At 43.4% G+C, this 12,914-nt stretch overlaps 1 protein-coding gene across 1 annotated transcript in view; it reads left to right on the top strand.

Annotated features, from left to right (window-relative positions):
• Positions 1-12,914, top strand: part of MOSPD2 (motile sperm domain containing 2) — a 99,291-nt gene that overhangs the window by 17,032 nt on the left and 69,345 nt on the right. Inside the window, exons 2-3 of the mRNA XM_088451588.1 lie at positions 9,311-9,368; positions 10,825-10,980. Of these exons, the coding sequence (XP_088307714.1) occupies positions 9,311-9,368; positions 10,825-10,980 (214 nt within the window). The remainder of the gene's footprint in view (positions 1-9,310; positions 9,369-10,824; positions 10,981-12,914) is intronic.

Genomic DNA, 12,914 nt, shown 5'->3' with positions numbered 1-12,914 from the left:
CTAAACTATTCCAGATCATCGTGACTTGAGATTGTCAGATCTGCCCTACAGCACGGCAGATTTGAAGATGCGATGTGCGACCTGCGGGACACACATCACATCGTGATCATGTGTTGATACTCATGATTTGGGCATATTTTACACGATCTGTCATTCCCATGCGTTAGAATCGGCCAGATCGGGTAAAATATCGCCGTGTGTAGGCACCTTGAGTCTGTGCGTGGCATAATGGAAACATGGAATGCTTTCCCTAGAGGAAGCGGTGCTTAATATTATTACACCCCAACATTATTTTGACATCAAGCCCTGTCCCCTCCTGACTCCCAGAGACATCCACTACTAAGGGGGACCTTAGGGTCAGTTGAACCCATGCAGTGCTTAAGACAAGTTCCACTTAGCAGTGAAGGCATTAGATTAGTGTTCATCTCTAAATCAGGCCCCAATATGGAATTTCTTATTTTGCATTTGATACACAATACTTTGCTGGAGACTGAGCATATACAGTCCGGGTTCCTGTCTGGCAGGAGGGATTGTCTATGGTTTATTCCCAGTCACTAAGGACCAATGTAACAGGATATGGATCTATTATAAAGGGATCAGGACAGGCCACCATAAAATCAGTGCATAATTCGCTTTCTAAATTGACCTTCGTTTGCAATTTTTCTAGTTTCTTACTCCTAAATTGCTATTTTTCTTCTAGGAGTTACTGTGTCTTTCTATGTTAACATTTTTTTTTTACATAATGTAGTGCTGTCTGTACTAAACTAATGTCACAATAATATTAACAATATTAAATATATTATATATTATGTAGGACGGTGCCAACTCTAATCCCTGTTATTCTGCAGAACTGTTGTCTGAATACTGTATTCTTGATAACCCCCTGCTACCCTACCCTTCAGCCAGTGGTTTACTCATGTGCTTATCTTTTGCAGGCTGTATGTAAAATTATATCAGATGTCTTTTATAAATGATCTACTGGCTGCCCCATGGAGCAACCTCCTTTTCACTGCAGACAGTATTGCTGTGGCCATAGCTGATGCCTGAGTTCTAGATTACTTTCTGTGCAGCGGGGCATGGCAAACCTTTTAAATTTAACTATTAACTCAAATGGGACCATTAAGTTGCTGTCCTCATTCACTGTTGTAATTTGAGGCAACCCCTGTTGCTATGTTAAGCACCACAAGAGGCATACAGTGCACACAACGTTCATGTTTGCAAAGTCAGAAACACTGATGCCCATTTGTTTTAAATACAAACACAGGGCCTTGAATGCAGAATGATTAAATTCCAGATATATCTGTTTCTATGTAAAATACAGCTCTGATTTTCATAGACGTCAAGTACCTGTGTTTGCTAGCATATGTTTATAATTTGTATTTGAGTGTATTCTGTTGCATTATATTGATAAAAGTGTGATTAAAGAGGCGTTAGAGCAATGTAGAGCAGTAAATACAGCAGACTTTGGACATTGGTTACCTATCTAAAAACGGAGGAATTGCTGTTTGATTTATATATTGCACCCGTATAGTATATGTGGTGCTTGTTCAATGAGTACAGGCACTGTCGCAATGTTTGGTAATGTAAAGTAATCTGTCAAATTAGAAGTCTTGACCAAATAGATAATTTGGCAAACTTCTGTTACACACAGTGCTTGTAAATCAAGCACATCTGATATGTACTGTAACATCTAATATCCACTTCTGTAAAGATAGAATCATCATGTATAAAGATCCTTTTTTGTGTTCTGTATACTGTAGGAGTATAATTAAGAAGCAATTCCGTCTCGTTCGACCTCAGACACACGAAGTTTTCATTTATTTTGCACGTTTTGGGCAAAATTTACTAAGCGGCGGGATCTAAACCCGACGGTTTAGAGGCTGTTTGACGGCGGGTTTGTAGCAATTTTGGCCTTTGCAAATCTGCAGATAACAAAACCACCGGGGTTTAGAACCTGCCTCTTAGTATATTTTGCCCTTTGTGTTTTAATTTTAAAGCTGCAGGTAAACAAAATACCATTAAAATCTGTGCTGCTGGGCAGAGCAATGTTCTTGTGTAGAGTTGTGTTTGTGTATATATTGTCTTTTTGTTTAAGACCATATATAATGGATTTTGTGTTTCAATAGTAATCTTTTTTTTTTATTTCTGATGCAGTGAATAATGTTTAGCTTTTTATTTTCTTGCACTTGGCCTGCTTTCTGTTGTTTTTTTTTTTTTTTTTTTTAAATGATCCAAATTCATAGATCTCATAATATACAGCTTCATGGTATGGGTTTAAAATATAGACTGTAAGCTCCACTGGGACAGGGACTGAAGTGAATGGCCAAATATTCTCTGTAAAGCGCTGCGGAATATATTTGCTCTATACAAGACTAGTAATAATACAAAGAAAGGTCGGCCAGTGTGTACCTGCGATATGTCGGTGAACGTCATCGTTCACCGACATATCGCATTGGCTGTGCTGCACAGCCGATGGACAGCTATGTCTGCAGACCGCCCGTACACACACACAGGCAGCCGCGAGGAGGGGGGTGGGACACTCCCTCAACCCATCCACCGGCCGCGAGCAGATGATGTCCGTCCAGTGTGTATGTGTATGAACGACCATCATCTGCAGATATATCTGTCAGGTGTGTACCCACCTTAAGCCTTTTAGTGGGGGTGGACCATATGAAGTGTAGGGACTGTGCTGAGAAAAGGAAGAGAGCAGGCCTCTCTGAATGACGTGCCCTGGGGCCCACAAAGGCTTAATCCGGCCTTGGTCACACCTATGATACAATTGTTTTTTTGGGCATTGATCATAAATGGGCACCCAGAGGAGCAATTTAATTTGTTTTGGGTGTCCATTAATTATCCTGCTTGGCGTCGGTGGCTCACACGCCTGGACTAATCAACAATTAAATTGTTTTGTTGGGCATCCAGTAGTTAAGGTGCCGAAAAACATTTGAATTCACATTAAATACAGTATATAACTTCTACTGCCAAGGCTGGTGCATTTTCTTAACTTTTACCTAGTACCTAGGCTAACACATTTTGTAAGACAATAAGGTAGTTTTATGGAACCGATCTTTGCTATGAAACTATGAAAATTGTGACTTATGTAAAATGTTGCATCTATTATAAATAAGTGAAAGAATATGTGTCTGAAATAAAATTATGGATATATGGCACATGCAGGTGCTTTATATGACCATCTGATATCTTTTTATTTTGCTGTATAATGTTGTTCCCTTACTCCTAGAACCTGAATCTATTGCCAATGAGTGGAAAATGGAGAATCTCCAAATAGCACAGCAATTGAACCCCATTTTACATAACATTTTCCCAGCTTGTACACTCTTTTGTGTGTCTGTCTGTCTCAATCTCTTCATTCACCAATCCATATTAATTGTCCCTTTTTATGCATTCTACATTTACATTAGCTGTATTTTGCACAAAAATTTTCCTATATACAATATTTAGGTCTTTAATAGCACGGTGGAGTTTTATCGCATAACTGTTTCCTGAAGTAGGGTATACATGGTTTTAGGGTATACATGTCACGTGTAAATCTTTTTTACATGCTGAAGCTACAATCTGATGCACTAAACCCCTGTGGTCTATTGTAAATAGTATTGTGTGTGTTTTGCCTTCTCTTGACGTTTGGGAAATTTTTAGCCTTTTGTCTAAATGGGGCTGATTCAATTCAGGTACTATTAATAGCTGCGGGAGGGAGCTCCTGGAGATATTTAATTCAGCGTGCTGTTAGGGCAACTAAACGCTTTCTTCTCGCACCCTCCTGAGGGTGTGAGGAGAAATCCGACTAAAGTGCCAACCGCTAGGCTGTTTTCCGGCTTAGCACAGCGCAAACAGCCTCGCAGCCGGCACTTTAGTCGGAGAATGCCGGTTCTCACAACTAAACACCCAGGTTAAGTTGCGAGAACCGGCATTCTCTGATATAACTTGTAACTGTTGGACTAAAAAGCTCCGGGAGCTCCTTCCCGTCGCTATTAACAGCAGACTGAATTGAATCGACCCCATTTTGCAGTTTTCTGAATTTTGCACAAATTTTTCTTGGGTCTGTTGTGTAAAATTGTGGTTTGCCTTTGGTTCTTGTAGTATACGTCTGTTTGTATAAATTATCCACTAAAATGTTAGTGCAAACTTTTTATGTAAAGGAAATGTAAACCTTATTGTCAAATCCTTGAATTGGTGATTTGTCTAGTTGTAAATTTATTTCTACATGAAAAACAGTAGTTGTTTCCCCTAATATACTGTAGTAAATATGCAGGAATTATGTCTTTTTAACCTCTTCTGGATTCTCCAGACAACAGGTAGTTATGTATAAAACTAACACTTTTACGTACTTAATAATATAGTGTGCAAATCGTCTGATTATCAACTGAATGCAATAAATGTAGAAAAATGAAATGTGTGTGTTTCTATGTTACACTGTTCCTATAATAGTGATCCTTCTATAAATGTCTTTTTGCCCGATCTTCTCCAGCACACGGGAAGAAGTAAAGTTCTCATCATTTAAATAGAACTTGGAGAGGCTACAAAATGGTTTATAACATGCCATGGATCAGTTGGTTTGAATCTAAATGTAAATGACCTTCAGTGATTGTACATCTTTTGAGACAACACAATTGTGCCTGCAGTTTTGCAGTTAATCTAGTTACCATGGGAATTAAGCAGTGCCCACATTTGTGTGCCAGTTTCAGCTGGTTCTCTGTGTTCATTGATGTTATTAGAGGTTACATGGTACTGCATAATGAAAATGCTTGTGTATGGTACCATGCTATTTACCCCTAACTAAACAAACACTGCATGTACAGTACTTAGTTCCAGGAATTACAGACTTGTAGATCAAGTGTGCATTGAGCTACAGGCAGCCCCCGCATATTTGCGGGTCTTGATCTGGATAGTCTATTGCATACCCAGTGTAATCATAGGTGTATCTGTAATGCATTTCCAAACTTTATTTTTAAAAATTGGAATTGAGAGCTACTGTTTAAGGATGGTTTCTTTTTGTTTTTTACTGACACTTTGAAAATTATTTATTTCTAATGTTGGGTACATATCACATAATTAATTTTGGTGGGGGGACGGGTGCATGAGGTAAGGGGTGGCTGAAAGGAAGGATATTGTGATTGGAGAGCTGGAAGGGCCAAGTTGGAGAACAAGAGACAGATCAGAACTTAGGGTGTTTTCATCACAGTGGGTGGGAGATGTCCACTAGGAAAGGCCATAGGCGAAAGTTAACTAAGGAGGGTTTGTGGAAGCCGAGAAGTGCGGTTATCAGTAGCAATTTTGGGCCTCATACAAAGTTGGATGCAAATTGGCTGTATGTGGACATAAATGCGTATATTCGCTTCTATGTAGAGATGTACGCACCTTGTGGTGCCCCAAACCCCTGTGCGTATGCTTGGTTAGCTACTGATTGTCTTTCAGTTTTGTTGACTTATGTTAATATTGAACTTTGTCTACATGAGAATGCCCTGCTACACAATTAAAATGTGTATAACCAGTAATCGCAAATACGCGTTATAGCGCGTATTTTACCCGGTATCGAGGACCGGGAACTCACTTTTTTGGAATGGGGTCCCCAGTGACACGCTCCGCAGCGGCCAATCCCTGGCTCCCCTTTAAATGAGTGATTGGCTGCAGTCAATAAAAAAACAGAAGGACCTCTTTGGCGCCTGCGGCAGCGTCATGCTGGCACTGACGTGACGATGCTGGCCCCTGCACTCTGGTAAGTGTGCGGGTGACTAGTGCTCCGGGTAGGGATGGACATCGGAAGCCCACCATCACATGATGGCAGTGCTTCCACCATTGAATCTTTCGATGCAATGGTAACTAACCATCACATCAAAAGCATTCAGTGATAAAAACTATTCATATGAATAGTAAAGGGGCGGGGTTAGGGGAGGGGCTCGGACAACAAAGCAACAAGAAAGAAAGAAAAAAACAGCGCAGGCAGAGCTGACTGAGGACTAGGAGGAGAATGAGAAACACTGTCACTGCCATGCTGCTGCTGCTGTGGGCACTTTAAGCAACAAGAAAGTGAAGTGTAAAAACATGTTTAAAATCTATTTATAACACAATGAAAACTAACCTCTTACAGAACCAGCAGAGAAATCACTCCCCATCTCTGCTGGTGTAAACGTTATCTATCACTCTGTGTGTCTGTGAGTGACAGCTGCTGCTGCTGGGCCAGGTCTGCACACTGATTGGCCCTCACTGTCTCAGAGAGCCAATCAGAGCTAGCAGAGACTGGAGGGAGGGCCAGGTCTGAGGCAGTGAGAGACAGCCTCCAACGATCCCAGCAACATGATCCAGGAATGTTATCAGAGGCAGAGATACAGCACACAGCAGCCATGGGAGGCAGAACTTTTAATAGTTAAAGAAAGGAAGCCACCATCGCAACACCATTGAATGATTACCATTCAATGGCAGCAAACATCGGAACGCTGCCATAGAAGGGCAAAAACCGCTAACATCGAAAGAAAACATTGATGGTCGACAAACATCGACCAGCGATGTCCATCCCTAGCTCCGTTCTGGCTCGAGGCAGAGCAAGAGTGCTATAGTGCATGCTGTCCTGCCGCAGGGACCCGCACCGGGCCGCCAGGTGTGTTTGTGGGTCCCGCTTCTGTGAGCACCAGGTGATAGAAGTTGCCAGGCGGCTGTCCATACTGGACTGCGGCCGCCAGGACCCGCACTGAGCCACCAAGAGTGTTTGTGGGGCCAGCTTCTGTGTGCCCACGGGGGATAGGAGTTGCCCGACAGCTACCAGGCGGCTGTCCATACTCGCCGGCCCGGCAGCATGGAGTGATATTTGTGACAGGCAGCCTAGCAGATTGGCTGCCTGTCACTACAGTGCGGCGGTCCTGTGGAGCTCAGTGTGGTGAGCAGGTAAGTCCAGAGATTGCTCACCACACCAATGTACTAAGTGACTTGAGAGTTCCCCGCAGCCAGCGCACTGTAATGACAGGCAGCCAATCTGATGTCACTGTTGCCGGGCCCTGGTGATCTATACTGCTGCCCACACTGTTTTTCTTATTATATATATATATAATTTACAAGCCCCCCATATGTGTCTCTGCCCCAGCCCCTCCCCATGTGTGCCTCTGCCCACCCAGCCTTTATGAGCATCTGCCCGTATCTCCATGCCTCTGATAGGGGAGTACTACTTGTTTAATTTTTACTGGGCCCCACATATTCTGATGTAATCCTGTCTGCATTCTCCATGCTGCATCTTTCTAGCCTGGCAGCACTGGGCTTTTCCAGGTGACTCCGAGGCAGCCCGATCCTGGCGTAACCCAGAGATGGTGATGCGGTGACATGACGTCACGTAGCTGCATGCCTCCTCCCCTACAGTGATGCAGTGACACAGCAGAGCAGGCTGCAGTGCAATGAATTTGAATCAATGTGTATATATATTTTGTTTTTTCCTGTGGGGCACATTGTTTGTATTTTTTTATCCTATCTGGTCCATAGTGTGTGTTTTTCTTCATGTGTTCATTTTTTTCCTACCAGGCCCAATGTCATCTGCTACATGCTTCATGGGATGTAGCTGCTAAATTGTTAGATTTACAGATAACCTTCATTTAGATGGGACCCCAATTTTTTTCGAAACCGATGGGTCCCTGGTACCCACATTTTTTTTGGGCTCAGCGCGATCTCTGATAACTTGCATGTGGTCATCAGCATGTGTAGTGCATAAAATGCAAGATCGCCTCAGTCTTATGCATCTCAGTTGCCTCTCCACTTAATGATGGGTGTAACTGAATGGTAATGGGACATTAAATCTTTGCCAAGTTTAGCGAGGGTGTGTAGCCAGAACTACGGGCTAGTCAGAGTTATGCGTGCACACTCTTCCACCAAGGATAGGGCTGTTGCATGTGCTCACTGATAATGCTGATTGCTGTGTAAGGAAGTGTACAGGTAGGGGGCGGTGTGGTTGCTTAGATGCATACAACTCAGATGACAAGCAAATCTCCACAGCTTTCCCCATGTTGATGTAAGTATGGCTGACTTGCATTCCTTTCTGAATCAACCCCAATGTGTTTAGCAGCCAGAGATGGTAATGCCAACCACAGCTTGGCTCTGTACATCCAGTAGGTGGACAGAGATTATTATTATTATTATTATTATTATTATTATTATTATTATTATTATTATCCTTTATTTATATGGTGCCACAAGGGTATTTATATGGTGCCACAAGGGTTCCGCTGCGCCTTACAATGTACATAAACAAATGAACAGACAAGAACACAGTTATTAACAGTACAAACAATGCAGGACAGATACATGATTTATACATTGCTGCATAACACTTAGATAAGCAGCAGGGTGTCAGCAACCAAGGGTTGGGTGCTGTTGTAAATTAAAGTATAATTAAGTGAAGAAGAAGCACACGAGGGAAGAGGGCCCTGCTCGTGAGAGCTTACATTCTAAAGATGACAACTGTTGCAGTTCAGCTTAGTGGGTCCAGTAGCTGAATTGAGATTATGGCTCAGTTGATCCGAGTAACAGCATTCTTTATAGTATGATGCCACAACTCAGCCTTACTGTATCATTTACCTTACGGTTCCACAAATAAGACAATAGATAAGACAGTATGGGGGGGGGCAACAAATTATTTTGTGTTTGGGTCTGTTTTATACATGACATAATGGTAAAGCAATACATTATCATCTTAATATAATTTTGCCCTTGTAGGTTAACAAATAGAGACTCTTGTTCAGGTTACATGCTATAAGGTGCCATTTAATGTAATGATAGTTGCTGCAGTTCCAAGTTTCCTGAGAAGTCTAGTCATGGTCAGCACCAAAGACCCGATGGCGCAGCCTGGTTTTGAATTGTGACACTCACTCTGGATCCTAGTGTCCTTTCCACCAAAAGGGTAGTTATATTTATATATATATGTGTGTGTGTGTGTGTGTGTGTGTGTGTGTGTATATATACATACATACGTTTTTGTGCCGGCAGTTTTTTTTTAGCTCGGTAATACTCGCACCCAATTGGATATGTCCCAAAATGTCACACTTTGCAGGCAGTGACGTTAAAACTACTGATGCTAGAACAATATCTGTGCAGGACTGTGCATAGTATCCCCCTTCATGCTTTCAGTGGGGAAGTGTTTTGCTGTGCCATATTTAGAAAACATAGACTATAAGGAAGTAAATTGGGTCATTAGAAACAAAAAAAAAAACAGTTTAACAAATTTGCTTATTCTGTTTTACTTTAGTGTAACCTTTTTCTGTTTTGATATAAAGTCATAGCATAATTTGTAACCATTTTAAATTTGTTTTCTTCATAGGAAAAGGAGAAGCTAGTTCATGAGACAAGAAGGAGATTTACACAAGATTATTTACAAGGTCTGTATATATATTATGTTTATATGAATGCCATTTTACTGCATATTACAATGTAACGCTGCACTGAGAAATTGCTGCTCATGACACGCATCACGTGGGCTGCAGGAAGCAGAACAAGTACAGGGAGATGGCAATGTTACTGCAGTTTTTTCCGAGTGTTCAGAGTCTCTAAGTACCTGTCCCACATTGTACCTGGACCCTCATAGTGGCTGTGTGGGATCTGCCCCGCAGCCACAGTGACAGCTGGTTTGTCAGTAAGGTCAGACAGGCAGTGAATCAAATGAATGAGCTTCACTCTAATTTGCCGGCTGATTGTCCTGTACTACTATGGAACTTAGTGTTCCAGGGGAAACTGAGGAGGAAAAGTAAAGGCCCCCATACACGGGGCAATTTTTTTTTTTTTTCACATGATCTGGCCTTTTTCGACTGATCGTAACGACCAATCGTGTGAAAAGTAGGGTTTTCATAGACTATTTCGATGTGATGCGCGTCCCCAGCGTCATGGATCGTCATCGTAGATCAGATGGAAAAACGATTTGATCTACGATCCATCATGCTGTAAATAGGTAAACGAAGCATCTTGTAAGATGCATCGTATACCATTTACAGCATGCTGCGATGCATCGGACAAAACTTGAAACGTAACGAGGTGTCGTACGTTTTCAAATCGTCCCGTGTATGGGGGCCTTTAGAAATGTGCAGGGAAACGTGTTAATACAGGGCAGTATGGGGTATGTTAAGTAATGCTACAGGAGGGAGAAGGAGGAATAACTATTACTACAGAGGTGAGGGCTGGGGTGTTACAGAGAAAGGGTCTGGATCGATCACTATGTGATGTGATTATGGGACCATAACCAAAGTTAGCAAAAAAAAAATAATAATAATGTTGACGCATGATCTATTTATTATGTTTACTATATCCAGTGTATATTATCTTAATTAAAAGCTGTGGTATCTGTACATACCTGTCAGACGAGTGGGTGTGGATTAGAACAATTATATTGGTCACATCCACAGGTTTTTACATAATGGTGTCAGTCTTGCAAAAATGAAGCTTCTATCTCTAGTCATCCTTATGATGTCGATAATGGAAGGGATTATACTTGTCATCCATATGAACAGCCATAATCGTATGCAAAAATGTATAATAATTGGCTTGGCCACTAAATCTGTGGTATGTTCTAAAGAAATGTCAAAATAAATCTCAAGTCTATTATTAGGTTGTACGAATGTCTCTTCTAATAGTGACAGAGGAGTACTCTGTAAAGCCTGACGCATCAAATAAAACTCATATTAAAGTCTCAAACTCATGTAGCAAATATGATACTTTAGGCGATATACAGTTTAATTATTAGTATTATTATTATTTATTATTATTTTTTAACTCCTCCCGTTACCCCCTGTCCCGTCGTGTTATTTAATGGGGTTAATTTGTAAATCATTTTCACACTTCTAGACAGTACTACCAAATATGATTCCCGTGACGTGGAAAGACTACAGAAGGATGATGCCTGGGTGGAGAGTTATCTACTATGGAGGCATAACGTGGTAGAGGAGACTCTGAAGATGATTGATGAAAGCTTAAGGTGGAGAAAAGACATAGCTATTAACGGTATGTAAACATAACTGCGTAGGTTTGTCAGTCTAACAAATACAAATGTAAAATTGTTAAAATAATAATTAATTTGTTTTATTAAGGTGAATTGCATTTAGCTGGTCTTTGCTAATACAGCTGTATTCATTCATGTTCAATCTCCTCAAAGTCTGTAAACTAATGCACAGTAACACTGTATGTACTTCTCTGTATGTACTACACTGTAGTCTTCGGGGATTGCACTCCTAACTACACCTTCAGAACAAATTTGGGTACGCTGACCTCCCACATGAATATTCTATCTTATATTTGTTTGTATATTACATAAATACACTTGTATATTTGTAATTTACAATAGTTAGTAAAAGATGAATATGTTCCTTTCTACTTCAGGATCCATAGGGTATCCACAGGATACCTTGGGGTATAGGTGTGACGTCAGTCGCTGGGCACCATAGAGTTAAGCTTTTCAGCCTCCCAGGATGCACTAGGGTCCCCCTCCTATACCCCACCCCCGAGCCAAGGCACCTCAGTTTAGTTTGGTGCCCGGCCGGAGTCGGGTGCACCTGTCGGAGTGGGGGCTAGAAGAGCCCCTGAAGCTTTCTTCAGTGCAGCTGTGGCTGCACATCTGGTTGTACAGCATGGACAGTCAGTCCTGACGTCCATGCTGTCTTCCCTACACCCCCGCTGGTACCAGAACGCCAGTACCGATCCGGGGATGCTGGTGAGCATCTGGGGTCACAGCTAGCGCTGACCCCAGATGTTCCGGACCATGGCCAGATCCAAGGGGGACAAAGGTAAGCAGCGGGGTCCCGCGGTGGGTCCCCGCTGGTCACATGGTCCTAAGTCCCCAGGCAGGGGGCTCCCTGGGGACTGGCTGCAGCGTGGAGCCAGGCGACCAACCTGCGCTTTCCACTACCCCCTGGGACAGCGGACCGCAGCAGAGCGGTAGCGCTGCGGCGTCCCAGGGGTTAAATGCATGCCAGGGGAGCGCGCCTTCCCTGTCTCCCTGTCTCACAGCCGGCGCCTCCCCCGCTGCACACAGCCCTCTCTGCACGCTGCCGACTGGTCCTGTGGCAGCGCTCCTCCCCCAGGCCGGCCTCCTCTCTGCTCCTCGGCGGCCATCTTCTCCAGAACGCATGGTGAACGCTGCTGGAAGCGCTGGACGGAAGCATCGTGGTCTGGGTCCCCCCGCATACCTCTCCTCCGCTGTGGTCAGGTCTGTGTCCTACCAGGCCCTGTGTCTGCGTAGTTGAGTGATCAGCGCTGTTAGTGCAGGAATTGATTTTCTTTGCATTGTATGTGACTGTGCTAGCGCTGCTGCCTGTAACTTTTGCCGGCAGTGTTTGTCCATGGCGCGGCCTCTTACGGTTACAGCACCGGTACAGGAGCCGCCCTGGGCTTGTTTCGCTCAGGCGCTTACAGCCTTAGTGGGCCAGTTAGCTCCGCAGCCCGCGTTTACACTGATGGGTTTATCCCAGCAGTCAGTGGTGTCGTCACCTATGCAGGGTTTCCCACGACAATTGGTGGTACCCCACAGTCTCCCATTTCCCCGCTCCCGGTTTCTCAGGAGCCAGCGTGGGTTAACTCCCTGACGAGTTCTGTACAGCACTTGTCGGATGTGTTGCAAGGGGAGTCTGTGATGCGGCTGCATAAACGGCCGGTGGCGTCTATCGGCTCCTTATGAGGATGACGAGGGGACGTCTGATGATGGGGAGATTCTGGATCCTTACGATCAGGAACCTCTCCATACTAAGGACGCTGATGCTAGGTCCAAAGTATATATTCCTGGACTTATTCGGGCGGTCCGCACAGCCTTGGTGATTGAGGATGAAGTTCCCCCAGCGGCTAAATCTAAGTATGCCTTTTTCAAAGATGTGAAGGGCGATGCCACAGTCTTTCCTCTTTCGGAAAAGATACCAGCCGCAGAGACGCCTGGTGGTGGCTTATCC

Source organism: Taudactylus pleione, unplaced genomic scaffold, assembly GCF_031769625.1.
Source record: "Taudactylus pleione unplaced genomic scaffold, aTauple2 ptg000026l, whole genome shotgun sequence".
Classification (NCBI taxonomy): Eukaryota; Metazoa; Chordata; class Amphibia; order Anura; family Myobatrachidae; genus Taudactylus; species Taudactylus pleione.
This window is presented reverse-complemented; position numbering and strand designations above follow the sequence as displayed.